This window comes from Physcomitrium patens, chromosome 2 (genome assembly GCF_059467195.1).
Source record: "Physcomitrium patens ecotype Gransden chromosome 2, ASM5946719v1, whole genome shotgun sequence".
Taxonomy (NCBI): Eukaryota; Viridiplantae; Streptophyta; class Bryopsida; order Funariales; family Funariaceae; genus Physcomitrium; species Physcomitrium patens.
This window is the reverse complement of record NC_143411.1, coordinates 22,107,690-22,124,841: the sequence shown is the minus strand read 5'-3', so window position 1 is coordinate 22,124,841 and position 17,152 is coordinate 22,107,690. Positions and strand designations below refer to the sequence as shown.

The following is a 17,152-nucleotide window of genomic DNA, read 5'->3' as shown; positions in this document are numbered from 1 at the left end:
AATGTCTGTATTAAGGGTTGCCGTTGGGGACATGAGAAAAGGAGTCGTATTAAAGAACTGCGAGAATTTGATTGGTGGAAAGCTGAAAACTTCACAACATTAGTAAGAACTTTGTAATGTTGTGGAGTGACTCAAATAAATAAAACACATAAATTGAAAAAAAATAATTAAATGATGCAGAATTTTTCATGTAAATAATTGTAAGTTTATATTGTCTAATTAATTATATTTCCCTTGAAATAGTTTATAAGAATAGAAATCACTTTAATGTTATAGAATATGAAAATGTAGAGGATCTACATATAAAAATTAAGTTTGGCTTGAACTACAAGCACAACCTAAATTATCATATGTACACCCATTATGTCTACACATACATAAGGTTTTTGATTAGTTGTTCTAAACCCCCTCTTTCTTGTCCCAAGGCAAGTCGTAGTCTCCTCCTCTTGTCTTGGTGTGGGTTTTGGACATCTTCGCCAACTTCCTAGTTATATTGCCAAAACAATGAAGGAGAGCATGGAACTAGGACCTATACCAAGACAAGGAAGATGGAAAAGAGAAGACTAGGACCTATGTTAAGCTAATGAAGAGGGGATCAAAAACAACCAATTTGAGGTCTTGGGTGTGTGTATAGACATAATAGGTGTGCATATGGCAATTTAGAGTGTGTTCATAGCCTAAGCCTTAAGTTTTTGTATGTCAACAAGAAGCTTAATGAAGTATTATTCAAACTTACAAAGTTTGTTAGATATATATATATTTTTTAAGTATGTTTGAAATTGGCTAGATATAGGAAAATAAGAAAAAAAATATAAAAATATAAACTCTTTATTAAAGAAGATTTTTCAAAAAAATGTTGTGAAATTTTAATGAAAAAACCTAAATTAAAAATGTATTTATAACATAGAAAGTATCATTATAATATTATTTTTTATTGATTACGATTTTATTTTGTTTTTCTTTTGATAAAAAGATATTTCTATTAAAATTAACACATTAGAAGTAATTTATTTTTTAAATATCATATCATAATTTCTTCTTTCCAAAAATACTTTCATTCATTAAATTACATTATAAGTACTTATCTAATTTTATTTTGTTATATTTTTGGACTCATAATATTTTCTTCTTATTTTTTTTAATGTTTATGTTCTAAAACTAATAATTTTTATTCTTACACTACATTATTATTTATTTACTTGGTGTTTTTAGTAGAGATAAAGTTGGATAAGTTTTAAATATTTTTGCCTTGGCAATAGATTAAAGATTATTTTAAGAAGATAACCTTAAAATCAAAGACAAAGGAGGACCAAACTTAGTATTTTCTAAAGATTTACTTTAGATATTATATATATATATATATATATATATATATATATTATTTTATTAGAGAAGATAAATTTATATATTTTTAGTACATGATGTATCACAATTGCCACATACTTCTATATGCTTTTAATCTTCTTTATGCAAATAATATATTTAAAAGTGCAATAGTGGTTGCATATGAAATTTGTAGCATGTTGTCAAATATAGTTTTATAATTTAGTTGTGGTGTTTTAGTGCTACTACTATTTTAAGGTACTTTATTACAACAACTTAGCAAAGTAGTTCATCTTTTTATTCTAAGATCCTCATATTATATTATTTATTTTATCCATTTTTTTCTTCTTTTTAATAATATTTTTAAAATTTTAAAATTTTAAAGTACTAAATTGATGTTTTTATTTATTTTCTTTGATTTTTATTTGCAATTATTCTTATTTTTAATATTATTTTAGTTTATCAATAATTATACTTAAAGGTGCAAAGTTTTAATTATAAAAATATGCCATCTTTTGAACTTTGACTAAGTTTTTTGTTGAAATGGTAGATATGTACTTACCAAAAGGTTTTTTTTGTAAAAATAACAAATAATTTTTTTTGATTATTTGAGACTTATTCAATAAGTTTTTTTTACGAATTCAAATGTTTGTCAAAAAATGTTGTTAGCCTTTAGAACATCCTCAAGCATTATCAAATATTTTGTGATATATTTTTTATTTTTATTTTTTAAATTTAATTGTTTTTATTTCAAAGTCACAGCAAGTTTGAATATATATTTTCTTGTCGTAAGGTCTATATGAATGAATTAGTATCTCTACTAATTAATTCAAATCCATGAATTTGAGTTAAATTAGAGATGCTTCAATATAAATCTTAAATTGCAAAATATTAAGTAGAGACATTGATTAGTTAAAACTTGATTTTTTTTTTAGATATATTGTATGCTTTTTTAAATTTAAAATTAATCTAAAACAAAAAAAATGGTTTTTCTAATTAGCTTATTTTTAGATTAATAGAGGTATAAATTTTTTAAAATAAAAATTCTCATAGCATGTTTCAAACCTCATCTCAAAATAATTAAATGCTTTATAATTTTATTATATTATATTTTAATAAACATTTTTGGCTATTAAATCAGCCAAAAGATGACTAATTAAATACAAAATAACTTTTAATTGACTTGAATCTATATGCAATAATATGATAATATATATATTAAAATTAAAATATGATAATATAAACATGATTTTTTAGTATTTTTAAATGAATAAAAATAGATAATTTTAGTGATTTTTTTTAATATTTGATTTTCAAATTTATATATAAAAAAATATTTATAGATTACTTTAGTATGAATTATAATGATTTTTAATTTATAAATAGTTTTAAACTATATGAAAATATGATTCAATTTTCTTTATTTTATTATATTTTATAATAAGGTGGTTTTTATGTCTTTTTATATTTTTTTGAATTTAAAAGAATACATTATTTTTGTATATAAGAATTCTTAAAATATTGTATACAATATTTTTTTAATATTATAATATAAATATTTATTTAAAAGTAATTTGTAGGTTTTTATATTCTAATTTTTATATGTAATATTAATGTGACTAAGTAGTATCATAGGTGTTTTATGATCTAAAAAATTACCATTTTTTTCTTAAAAGAAAACAATTACAAAAAGTTGTGGTGTTGCAAGTGCATAAGTTGTTTGAGATTGTTTCTACAAAAATTTCCATGTACAGAAAGAACTTTGAAGAAGGTAGTAAAAAATAATGTGTAAGAATTTTTTATGGTAATATATAAAAAATAAAGATCTTAGAAACGTTTTCTATTAAAAATTCTTACTATTTGTAATAAAAATAAATTATTTTTTATATTATTTTATTCATAAATATTTAACCAATAATTTAATCATTTCTAATATTTCAATCCAAAAATTGTTATTCTAATGATTTAGAATAAGACTTAGCAAAATTCTGTCAAGAATATATTTCAAACTATCAAGAAATAATTCCTTACATTGATTTATCCTGATTTTTTTAATTTGTAGTAGCAATACTAACAAAGTATATCACCTAATTTAGTAGGTTGTACTAAAAAGCTCTCATAGCACAAAATAAAAATAAAATAAAAAACATACTTACTAGATGGTTTTATATAAGGTATTTGGTTAATGTTGTAGTTTAGATGAGATATAGTGATAATTGTTTTAAACAAAACCAAAATCTAGAGACTCCAGTAAATAACCCACACAAAAATTTCGATTTTGAGCAATTTCAACATTAAGAAATGTGTTTGTATTTACCAAGGAAATTTCTTTGTATGAATGTTCACTTTGTATGATTTTCTTTTTCTCAAAATCAGCAATTCAAAGTTTCTATTAATTGATAATATATTTTAGGAAATATCAAAGAGAATAATGTTTTGCAAGTAACATGTTTTGTATATTGACTTTAGATTGTATAAAAAATACATTTGTACCTACACCATGCATGCAAAACATGTTTTTGTTTCCAACTCAACGACACAGTCCACTTACAGCCGTAAGGCTACAAGGAGATGCAAGGAAAAACAACAAATGCCGCAAATTCTTCAATTATTATATCCAGAACAAACTAGGGTTACGTGAAAGCCTAGTAGGAATAAACAAAATGGGGAAAAAAGAGCGAGAGATGAGTCTGAGAAGTTCCATGCTCACAAACTCTACTTCGCTGAAAAATAAGATCGATTGGGTCTTCTGTTGCAACAGGGAATGTTGGAACGAGCTAGAAATTGCAGCAAGTATCTACTTGGATGCTAGACAAAAATGTCTACTGGGTACCGGATGTAGAATCTGCACAGCAGAAGCCCCAACACCAAGAGGTGATAGAAGAAAGCATTCCACAATTAAACAATATGAGGAAGCTGTCAACGAAGTTCGCAGGTGATCATCATGTATGTGAAACAAACAAGGGAATCAGAGCACGAGAAGCTAGCAGTTTTCGAATTGACGTATATTACAAGAAAATTGGTTTAGGTTTTCTGTCGCCTTTCGTTTCACATTATTCACACGAATTATCCTAACATGACAAGATCTATATGTAAATCAAACTGGAAGTTCTATACATGAGAGCAAATATTAGCAAGAATTAGCCTCCCGTAGGCTTGCTCCAAATAGACAATTAAAATCGCTGCAGCTTTCCCTTGAAATCTGCACGAAGTCTCGCAAGTTCGTCTCTCCATCGAATTGCATCAGCATAGCGCTCCTGCTGAGCAGCAACGAGCATGCAGACCACCATAGCCATCTCATCTTGGAAAACATCTGGTTGATACGAAGAAAAAGGTTCTCTCAAAATAAGGTTTCTTTTCCTCGGTAAATAGAGCTCTATCCTCTTAGTGAGCTCAACCTCCGTCACAGGCCGCACAGCATCCGCCTTAATGATGCTGCTATTCACATAAATCGGAATCTTGCAACGTACCGCGTAGTTGATTGCATCCGACGGCCTTGCATCCACGCTCACAATGTCATCCTCACCAGGCTTGCCCATATAGATCCTGGCGTAGTAAGTGTCTACAACTCTATCGGTTATCCTAACCATTCTCGGCTCATAACGCAGAGTCTCCACCATATCACGCATGAGAGCGTAGTAATTTGGCCGACCGACATGTTCATCATCGTGCAACGCCCTCATGAGCATACTCACAGCCGCCTCGCCCACTACAATTGGCAACATCAAATTCGACCCATCCGTGACCTTCAAGAAGATCGTCGGTGTGCTGGATTTGTAAAGCAATCGACCCTTGGCAGGATTGATGTGATCAACCTCCATCTCTCTCCCGTTTCCTAGTGTCATGAGCAACTTGCCATGAAATGGAACCATGCTCACAGCGTCCATAACCTGGGCTTCCAGATATTCGCTCGTACCGTTACCCCCGCCGTTGCCTCCATCTTCGACATGACTATTCCCACCGCTCGAGCTCTCGTACGCCGCATAAAATGCACCCCTCCTCTTAACCCTCCGCACCTCGCCGATCCTCTTCCACACCGCCCGCTCGTGCCTCAAATTTCCCGAAACCCCATGCGCGACACTCCTTAACCCCCAAAACTGAGCCGAATTGCACCCCATGACCACAAATCGGGATGCACCCGCACCGCCGGCCTTCAGGCCAACCACATGATGCACGGCTCGCAGAGTCTCCATAAACCAAATCCAATATTCCTTTCTCCCTGCCAAAATGCAAAAATCCTCTTCGCGAGAAATCAAACTTGTAACCTTCCCTCACACCGATCCCTCACAGAAATCACCTGCGCTTTCCAACCACGTCCATCGCCAGAGAAAAAAAACAAAAGTAAAAAGCGGCGCACGAACCTCGATCCGACGGTGACGAAGGCCACGGCGTGCAAATTCGCCTCCACGTCTACGCGACGAGAGCTTATGAATTGAAATTTCCTGCTGTGAACGCCGACGACGACTCGAGGACCCCCTCCCTCCTTCATGGCAGGCATGTGGACACTCTCCCCTATTCACCGCTACGACGAACGAACGCTCCCATTCGTCTCATTTCCGACGATTCGTCTACTTTTCGTCCTGACCCTGGACGATGGTTGTATTTATATCGAATTCCAACAATTACAGCAGCGTGGCAGAACTTATCGAGCTGGAATTCGAGAAGCTCGTGGCGAGATGGCCAGGGCCGAGCAGCGCCGGAGCTCGTGCTATGAATTCAGAGCAACGCGCAGAGCAATTTAATCCACATTCAATATCACAGGTAATTAACTAATTAATCCACAAGTATGGTGCATCGTGGACCGGTACGATGCACACCTGACTCGTACCACATCGTCCGAATCAGGTGTGCGACGTCGGGAATGCAGCCTGGCCGGGAATCTAAACTACTCCATCCTTGGACAAACATACTTTGCGGAAAGAGTCTAATCTGCCGCACCATACTCCCTCCCTCCTTGCGAGATGAATCCGTCCGTGGTTTGTTTTGGTTGAGATGGGGCAGCCGAGCCCTAATCGGCGGGAGAATTTGCTACCAACTTAGGATGATTCGACGAGATCCCACTACTTGCCAAGAGCGTCGGATGGATGGTGATGCAACTTCATCAATGGAGTGGTTTTTTTCTGTCCTTTAATTCCATTGTACTACTCAATAAAACATCAATTCTCTATGGAACTGCTTCTAAATATTCTGACTTTTATAGTTTCATCATATATATATATATATATATATATTTAAACATATGCATTTTAAAGAAAAATGAGTGCTCTATTGTCATATATACATCATAAAAACAACAATAAATTCTTTGTATATACAACCTTTAGTCATTGCCTACGTTTGTAATTAATATGTTTATGCTTTTATTTCTAGACAAGATGATTCTTTGCATTTTAGAATAAGAAGAGATAAATCCTTTTTTCTATATTTTATGTTTTAGAGTATAAAATCTATAAAAGTCTTAGACACTATTATAAAGTTCTTATTATCTTTTTTGTATTACAACCATTATTTAAAGAAATATTAAAAATATAAATATTATATATATATCATAAATTTTAAAATATATATATATATATATATATATGATTTGTTTTGTAATAATTTTTTTTTTAATATCCATTCTTCAAGAGAATATTTACTAAAATTCTTTCTTTTAATATGTACTACCATTAGTCTTTTTTAACATCACTCTATCCATACCTCTATCTTCTACTCTATTATGAAAAAAACCAATGTACATTGTGAAATAAATTCAAATATTAGGTGAAAATTACTTATGTCATCTTGCTCTCAACTATCATAGAAAAATTGTTTTTCTTATATCAAAGCTTATTGACATGCTTAGGAACTTTTGTGCTCGCTTGCTTGTTGAAGTTGATGCTCCATATGCTTGTTATTCCACCCTATTTTTTATTGAACAAAAGTCCTTGTATATTTTTTACACAAATACAAGGTGCATATGAATTTCTTCCATTAATCTCTTCTTTCAAGTCTTTTAATATTTGATGACATGTTCTTAAATTTTTTTTTATAGATCCTCTTTCTTGCAACTTATTTCAACTCCTGTAGAACAAACATCAAAACTTTGATGTTTGGTCATGTACTTTTTAAATGAAGACTATATAATTAAAACTCAAAAAGACACTATTGATAGGTTTTGAAACATTTACCAAACATAAGGCTATTAGTCAAATGCATGCAATTCATCTTCACAACTATAGCTTTTTGAATTTTTTTCAAATGATAGATATAAATTATTACCATTAATAAGTTTATATCTAATCAATTATATAAATATAAAATAATTGATAAATAAGTTGTATATCATGACACTTTTGATTTTCTTTCATCTTGAAAATTATTTGTTACTAGAAGAATTTACATAAAGATGGATAAAACTAATTTTTTGAAAGAATTAAAAATTACTAAATATAATAGGTTGAAGGTGATATTAAATAGAATTGGATACTTAACACCTATAGAGAAGCTAAATATACATAAATATGAAGCTTTGGAAGACTTTCCAAGTAGATTGAAGAATTGGTTTCATTAGAAGAATTAGATTTCTCAAAATATAGGAAGTTGAAAAAGTTTTTGAAAGAATTTGGTAGCTTAACATGCTTGGAGAAGCTATATATTTGAAAATTTGAGACTTTGCAAGAATTTCTAAATAGATTAGAGAATTTGATTTTATTGAAAGAATTGACTTTTTTTAAAGTATAAAAAATTTAAAAAGTTGAAAAAAAGATTTAGAGGCTTAAATTTTTTGAAAAAGCTCATTATACAAGAATATAAGGCATTGTTGTGTTAAGAAGTGGCATAATATGTAAAATTAAGATAAAATATTATAATTTTTTTTATAATAAAGATATAAAAAAATAAAGATTATTATAGATATTAATAGTTTTTTTTTTCCAAAGATATGTGCTTTGATATGGACTTGAGATAGAGTCGTATGGTGGTAAAGTAAAGAGACATGGGCTGAAGTGGAGTGGTATCAACTTGAGTTGACTTTTGGACCTCTCTCTCCTTTGCTCGAGCTCTCTCTCTTTAGATATAGCTAGCCATTCTTTAGGAATTTTTTCAAAGTATTTTTAGTATTTTATTTGAAAATTTTGAGAAGTAGTTCCTTTTTTTATTAGCTTTTCCAAAAGATCTCACTCGCTTTAAGAAGAATTAGCATGAAGATGAAGTGTGTTTTAGAATTAAAAAATAGAGCTAGATTCTTTTCAAGATCTTCATCAGGGTTTTTTTGGTAGATTTTTTAGAGTATTTTTGGTATTTTATTTAAAGATTTTAAGGAATGATTCCTCTCTTTGTTATCTTTTCAAAAAGCTCTTATTCACTCTAAGAGGAGTTAATATGAAGTTGGAAAGAATTTTTAAATAAAGAAGAGTCAAATACCTTGTATTAATATAATCATTATTTGTGTTTGTTTATAAAATATGTTATAGAAAAAATTAAGAAGTAAAATTTAATATATATATATATATATATATATATATATGTATAAATTAAGTAGCTCTTTAAAGAATCATGAATGCTTAAATCTAATAAATTATTGAATTATGGTGCCTAGTTATTAAGGACATGAACCTCAAAGAATTAAAAGATCAATATATTCTTATGTCATTCAAAAAGATTAGAAAATCACTCAAATATGATATAATATTAAATTAGAATGGCTATTGCCAAAGACAACAAGATTAGAAAGTCTTGAAACAAGTCTAAGGATTAGACAAGTATTAATAAGAGTAAAGAAGGCTTCACTCTTCTTTCCATCTATACTATGCAACTAAGACCTGTGTAAGGTTGTTCTATAGAACCTCTAATACGTGATGACTTTGTAAGACATATGACTAAACTTGCAAGGCAAGTTTTCTATATATGCACCACATAGTTAGCTTGTTCTACAAACTACCAACAAATGTAACACGTAATTAACTTGTTGACCAAGTTTCAAACCTACCAATTAATTACAAATATGTATAAAGTCAAAATTGTATCTATGAAGCTTCTAGGAAGCTTTTCTAAAAGATATTATGAAGAGTGCTTTAGATGAATATCATTTTAGATGAATAATGTTGTAGATGAATATTAATTTGAATACAATTAGATGTTTTTTGTAGATAAAAACTTACATGATTTGCTTGATCCCAGAACTCCATTGCCACTAGAATATTGCCAAAGCCAAAGACTTGCTAGAGTTGCTAGAATTACTAAAGCTGCTAGAATTGGAATTCAATTCTATTGATATTGGTTTTTACTTAATTAAATTCCATTTGTTGCTGGTGGTGAAGACAAGCCTTTTTTGCTCCAATATAGCTTAGTACTTCTATTCTTCAAATATTACATTTTGTAGATTATTTGCTAATTTTTCTCTTATAATTATTTGTTGTTATTACATTAATTATATTTTTCAATGGCATCTTTAATGGACCATTGTATTGATTGATTAGATGAAAAAAACTATGGCATATTGGTATTTATTATGAAACACTTGATGCATATTTGCAAGCTTTACATGCATATAGACAAGACATTAAAATACCATAGAAATATTGATGAAAAATTAAAATAGAAATCAAGCAAAGAAAAAGTACAAGCATTGATTGCATTCAAAGTTAAGCATTTTCAATTAATTCATATAAGCAAATATAATATTACAAAGGAAATGTAGAACATATTGGCTAAAATCTATAAGTCCTTAAGAATTATTATTGAGATATTTTTAATAAAGAAATTATGTAATCTTTAATATATAGATAAAGAATGTATGGAGATTTTTTTAGAGAGATTTTTGATCTTAGGAATCAATATATTGAAGCCAATGGTGAAAAAGATAAATAAAACATGATATTTCTTATACTCACCACATTACTAAAATTTTGAGATCTACTTATTCAATTGATTGCATTGAGTAAAAAAAAGAAATCACAAAAGAGATTGTATAATTTATTCTTTTTGAAGAAGAAATGTAAAGAAAGAAGAAGACTAGTTTTCTATTTTCTACTTAAGTAGTGTATGCAAGAGGAAAAGAATTCTTAAAGAAGCACCATCCACAATAAAAATAGAAGACTAAGATTGATAATTCTAGAAGTACTTATAAGGATTGTAGACAGAAAGGGCATTGGTGACGTGATATATAATGTCCTAAAACAAATAGCAATGGTATAGTAAATGTTGGCGTTGCTATTGTTCTTTTAGCTCAAGAGATATCATTTAATTCAAAAACAATGATTGCATTGTTGTCTCAATTACGACATTATATACAAATTAATAATGCAATAGATGTACACATCCAAAGAGTAAGCTCCTCAATTTTAATAAAAATACAACTATCCAACTCTAAAACTATGATGGTGGTATTAGGAAATCACAAGATTCAAGTAAGATGTATTTCACAATTTTAGGCCCTATAAAAAAACACACTCTTCTAGTTATGAAGGATGTCCATTGGATTCTTGGAGCATGTGATATTCTATTATTAATTTCAATTTCATACAAGAAAGGTTATAAATTTAACTTAGATGTCAATGGAGTCGATTGGATTCTATCTTTAGGTAACTTATGTACACAAGATACATTAGCAAGTAAAGCTTACCTTAAACCTTGTGAAATTGAAGAACTTGCCACAATTTTTACCTCATCTATTTCAAATTATATACTTATTAAATGTCATCAAGCATTAGCATATACTTCAATGCATATAATAAAAGAGGCTATGAAGATAAATTGTATTGAAGGATTAAAGATTAATAGAGAGAAGGATAAAATACCTATATATGAATCATGAATAGTTAGCTGTGTAGATTAATGAATATTTTGGCTATTATAGCCTTGCATTTCTTCAAAATAAGGACCAAGTACATGCTATCTATAAGACTTGAGAAGTAAAGGCACAAAAAAGAATTAGAAGAAAGGTAAAAGTTTTTCTCACTGATCAAGGTACTAAATTCTTGAATAATAAGGTTGGTTCTTACTTTAAAGGTGAAGGCAATGAGCACACGATTACTCTTTGCATATACATACGAATTTGTTGGCATAATAGAACATATGATGTGGACTATTTTTAAAGGAGTACAAACACTTTTAGATGATATCAAGCTAAATCATTAGTATTGAGCATTTGCAAGAAAATTTGTGACTTGGACTTATAATCACCTTTCACTTGCAAGACTCAATGGTAAGACACCACATAAAGTTTTTACAATAAAAAATATTTTCTTCAAAATACTCATTGCTTTGATTTTCTTACTTGACATCACATATCAAAGATAAAACGTCAAAAGTTTGATACAAAGGCAAGAAAAGGTATTTTTGTTAGATATTCGAAAGTAGCAAAAGAATATGAAAATTTTCTACTTAAAGAGAAAGAAGGTGATCTTTAGTCGAGATGTGATTTTTTTAATAATAAGGATAAATTACTTGGTGAATTACTAATTTCTCACGAGAGAACTAGAGAAGATATAGATAATAGAAATAATCTCGATATACTAGATTTTCAACATGCAAATAAATTAGAAATATCTCAACCTCAAGCCTCATGATTACATGTGCATGATAGATTGGATAGAAAAATGATTGAAATAGAAGCAAATTTATACCAATAGAAGTAGTGGAATTCCATCAACCAAAAGTGGAGGCAACTACTTAATTTCTACCACCAAGACGTTGTTATATAAGTCGCATTGACTTAGCAAATATTATAAGTGGTAGAAGAATGCATTGCATACCTTGAAAAAAAGACAATAATTATATTTGAGGGAATTATGACTTCTTGATTGAAACAATGGATGTAGGTCATGTTGATGAATATGCAAAATCAAAGATTATTGAGCAAGCCATGAATTCAACTTTTTGCAAAGTGTGGAGTCATGCCATGAAATAAAAACTTGATTCTTTGAAAGATCAAAGTACATAGAAATTTTTATTTTTATCCAAAAATATGAAGGCTATAGATTCAAAATAGATTTTTAAGAAAAAACTTGTTAGCAATGGTTTAATTGAATGTTTTAAAGCATGATTGATTGCAAAGTATTTTATACAAGTGAAGGTCTTGATTACGAAGAAAATTTTGCACTAGTTGCGTGCCTTGTAATAATTTGCATATTTATTATAATTACTGCTTTTCTTAATTAGAATATATTACAACTTGATATTATTTTAACTTATTTAAATGACAAACTTAAAGGAGAAGATATTTATTAGAAAATCCTAGAAGGTTTGGAAGTTCTATTAGAATATAAATGCAAGGTGTTGCAATTGTTAAAGATTTTATATGATTTTAAGCAATCTAGATGCGGATAGAAGAAGAATTTGGATAAATCTTTATTAAATCTTCATTGGGAGGGCTCAAAATTAGATCCTTGTTTGTACACAATGTACACTAAAAGACTAATTCTTACAATAATTATCTTTGATAATGACTTACTTATTGGTAGTAAGAACTTTAAAATCCTTGTGAAATACAAAGATGAATTGTAAGAGAGCTACAAGATGAAAGACCTTGGTGAATCTGGTGATTTTTTTTGCATTGATTTTTTTACAAGATAGGAAAAATGGTACTATTTATTTGAATAAAATCAAGTATATTTATAGAAAATTGGAAGAATTTGAGAGAAAAAATGCAAAGACAATTGCTACATCAATAGTACAAAGTCATATCACTAAGTATGAGAATGATGATCTTTTGGATGCAAAAAGTATAAAGCTTTATCAAAAAGCTTTAGGTTTGTTATTGTATCTTACAAATAATATAAGTTATGACATTGCATTTGCTTGTCAACACTTTGCTCAATACATGGTGCATCCATATGTTTCACATTGACAAGAAATCAAATGAATATTTTTTTATTTGTAAGGAACAAAATATTTAATATTGTAATATAGAAGAAAAGAAGAAAATTTGTAACTTATAGGCTACAATGATGCAAATAGAGTAGGTTGTATGGAGATGCGCTGTTTAGTACGAGGCTATGTATTTATATTGGACAAGGCAATGATCACTTGGTCAAGTAAGAAGCAATCTTTAGTTTTTGTTTTGTCAATGAAAGCAAATTATGTAACTTTGGTTATTGCAGCAAGGGAGACTTTGTTACTTTGTTATATAATTAGGAATTATGACATTATTGAACCAAAAAAGATTTTTATTTATGAAAGTAATTAAAATGCTATTACTATTGCCAAGAATCCAACAGACCATGGCGATACAAAGTATTGGAATACAAAATATTATGTTATTAAGCAATGTGCAGAGAAAAGACAAATTGGTTTGGAATATTGTTCCATGGAGCAAATAGTTGCAAATATCTTCACAAAACCTCTTCTTAGAGATAAGTTTCTAGCTTTTAGAGATATATTAGCTCTTATTTTAGTAGAGAATTAAGTCCCATTTTTGAAAGAGGGATGTTGAATGTCCCATGCTATATGTATCAAAAGTTGTGACTTATCCATCATTTAACTAAGAGATTAGAAGTGCCCTTCCCTTGGCTTTCGACACTGTTCATTAACAATGAATGATGTCCATCCTACTTTCATGTTTTTATTTTGTTTTTGTAATAGTGAAGATACCACTAGAAAAACAACTTGAAATTGGAATGGTTTATGTATCACCATCAAATTGACTATGCAGAATAGACAAATTTGGTTGCAAATTGGGCAGTTTTGTTATACACATGGGGACCATGATTGTTTCAGTAAACCAACTACATGTCATTTTCAGTTGCATTTCTACAAACGTATGCTTTTGGCGTCTCTACATAAGTTTTGACTTCCTCAAAGTGGAGCTAAATACCCCTGCACAACCTGAAATTCCATGATTTACAAGTTAATGAAATTGTTAAGCTGAACAGATTGGCTTGTCCTACTCATGACAATTTGGTTTATGTCATGCTCTTTGTAACAACTGGGGTTGGCTGCTATGTTGGCAACCACATACATTTCCTGCATGTTGGTTTGGTTTGGTGACTGAACTAACAGACGGTTGTGCATGCAACCAAGGTGGTGCGAGGTTAATGTTTAGTGCGAAAATTGTAGGATACGTTACTTTGAAGACTCATCTCATCAAAAATATGTCCTGATCAGGGTTTCTTAGGTCTTGTGCTAGTTTAATATGCACACCAACCTCTAGTACATAAAATTTTCTCCTGTGAGTCGTGATTGAAATGTATATTTGGTCGAAAGTAGTGCACGTAGGCCTGTACTCGGCTGTAGTTTCAGTAGTTAAGATTCCCTCGTGTAATGCGCAATTCGGTGAAGTGCTAATTTCTCACCTGGGGTGAGATAGGCAATAAAACATGGTCAATGTTCAGAACAGTTTTGCACCTTGCTTAATTTCTACACCACGAATCCTTTTCAGGATTCAAGACATATTCTTGTCCACATACTTCAAAACAGCATTAAAGTACACAGCTTCGACAAACGCCATTGGCTGTATCTTGAGAGAATTCAGACAATTAAAGACAATCTACTTGCAATTCAGTTATGCCTTAACCACTTGGTGCTTCAATGTCGAAAAGTCCACTTTCACAAAGCCTAGAGTCTCAACTTTCATGGAAATTCCACTAGCATTCGGACGTATAGTAAAACCATCTCTTCGCAGCGGCTGCTGTTTCTCCCGCAGCTTTTCAACTTCCAAATAGGCAGTGCCGCAGGGAAAAAATTCCTGCGCATGTTCTTGTGCAAGCTCCCGCTGAATGTCAGCCAGCTGCGGAATAGACACAATCTCGTCAGTCGTCAGCAACCTAACAAGCATTGCTGGCTTACCTGCCCAAAGTCCACTCGCTGCATCCTGCAGTTCAGGCGCCAAGATGTACCCCGAAGCGAGCATGGAATTATTCTCTCGACCGAACCTAACAGAAACACATACCGAATTTCAACAACAACTTTGTCCCACACTGAACACGATCTCAAAGCAGTGAACGCCCCGATTGAACAGTATTATCCGATGAAGGTCTTGGCCGACAGCCGTATGGTCGTCGTGCTCGCCGTGTGCAGCACACAACTATCCCCGATGCTGGACCAAAACCCTACCATAATGCGATTCAAGTCGCCACGCAGGTCCGATCCGCACCACACCGTCGCGCGATCCTGCACTTCCACTGCTCCCGCGAGCACCGCGTTGAACGCCACAAATGCTTCCACCGCCACGACCAGCACGAAGTTGACAATTTCAAATTGCGGCTTATTTATTGAAAAGTTCAGTTACTGGCTTCATGCGAAGGAACAATTTGCATGATAGCATAGCTTAATCCATGCTGATGCACAGAAATACTGACAAAGACAGTTCTGATTATCTCACATTTGCTTAACTGTCCTTATGAATTTTGCTGCCAAGGGCGAAGTTCTTAGTTACACAGAGTGTGATCATGCTGTCCCGATTACAGGCCAGAAAATTCTAATGCTTGCACTTAGCAAAATTATTCCCAAGACAGAATGCACACAGGTACACTACGTATCAATTTACTTTTTCAAAGATGAACTGGAAGCACAAACTACATGCGGAGCCTGATTTTGGTGTTCAGATGGATATGTTGAACCTCATCAGCCAGAAGTAGGCTTTTTCTGAACATGGCTGCAACTTCATGGAGATTTGTCGTTGCTTCTCTCAGTCGCAACTTTAAGATTGCTAGGACCAGGCCAATGCCGAACTGAATGAAGAACAGTGTTTCTGAGTAGGAAATTGCAATCTCAAAAAGTTTTCACTGCAGTCTGTGAACTAGTTTCCTTGAGGCTTTTGATCAGGAATTAAGTGAAGATAAGGATGTGTGAATGTTCGTTAATTCTCTGCTGGTAGTTTACCTCATTAGTAAGGGTTTTATTCCACATTTAGCAGATCTCTCCATTTCAAGTGATCCATTTCAAGCCTCAAATGTTTCTCTCAATTTATGAGTAGAACAGATACGTATACCTATCACACGCACAGCGTGTAAAAACCTCGTGGAAAAAGAGTAGCTACAGGATGGGCGACAAGTATCTGCAGGTGATTTTTGATACTGACCTTGTGACGGATGCCTTTGAATTAATGTACTCGAATCAAGAAGCACGTCTGGAACTTGAATCACAGGTACTCAGTTCTAACATAGTTGAATCAGATTCAGTAGCATACATTGCAGTTCAAGTTCGGTAAGAACACAAGACTACAATGCATGCATTCTTTCAGTGATTGGTTGAACTTGCCCTACAGTTATTTCCGTATTGTTGTTAAATGCTTAGATGTGTTTTTCTTGCTGATTTGTAGGCTATCGTGAAGAGCTTCACAATTACTACTTTAGATGAGTTCCAACTCGGGAAATTTGTAGGGTGTATGGTATCAAAACCAGAGTACGTCTTCCTGTTCACCCTCCTCAATTTTTGTGTTTTCTTTGTATATTTTGTGTATTTTTTTGAGTTTGTTTATAATTGTAGCATTTCCTGTTATTTCTTTATAGAAGTCTTCGAAGTGCGAAGCGAAGCTTGGGGCGGTATTTTAAGCAACTCTAGCTGTTACACAACTGCGAAGTAATGAAAGAGATTGTTCATGGTTAAGGGGATCATCATCTGTAGATGCTCTTGGGCACAAAGTTGATGTTGCAAAAGAGGAAGGCCAAAGTTGGGAAGCCAATGAATGACAACGAAAATGGGGATTTTCCAGTACCTTCGACTGTGATTGTTATGGAGAGACATCCCACTCACGATGAGGATACAAGGGAAGATGCTAGAGAGAATTCACAGAGATGAGTATTTCGACACACGTAACCAGCTGTTCCTTTTTTTCTTTTCTTTTTTCTTTTTTTTAAGTTTATATTTAGATCAGTGCAATGTGATGTTCATTTAGAAAAATGTATGA

General features: G+C 31.7%; 1 protein-coding gene and 1 pseudogene across 1 annotated transcript; both read right to left on the bottom strand.

The window, feature by feature from the left end:
* Window positions 1-4,313: 4,313 nt before the first annotated feature.
* On the bottom strand, window positions 4,314-5,824 carry LOC112279139 (bifunctional nuclease 2). The gene is made up of 2 exons (XM_024513283.2): window positions 5,685-5,824; window positions 4,314-5,542 (listed from the first exon to the last, which is right to left on the bottom strand). Exon 2 carries the CDS (start codon window positions 5,514-5,516, stop codon window positions 4,497-4,499), a length of 1,020 nt encoding a protein of 339 aa, XP_024369051.1. The 5' UTR covers window positions 5,517-5,542; window positions 5,685-5,824; the 3' UTR covers window positions 4,314-4,496.
* A 9,439-nt stretch (window positions 5,825-15,263) lies between these two features.
* On the bottom strand, window positions 15,264-15,516 carry LOC149989799 (gamma carbonic anhydrase-like 2, mitochondrial pseudogene; annotated as a pseudogene).
* Window positions 15,517-17,152: the final 1,636 nt, after the last annotated feature.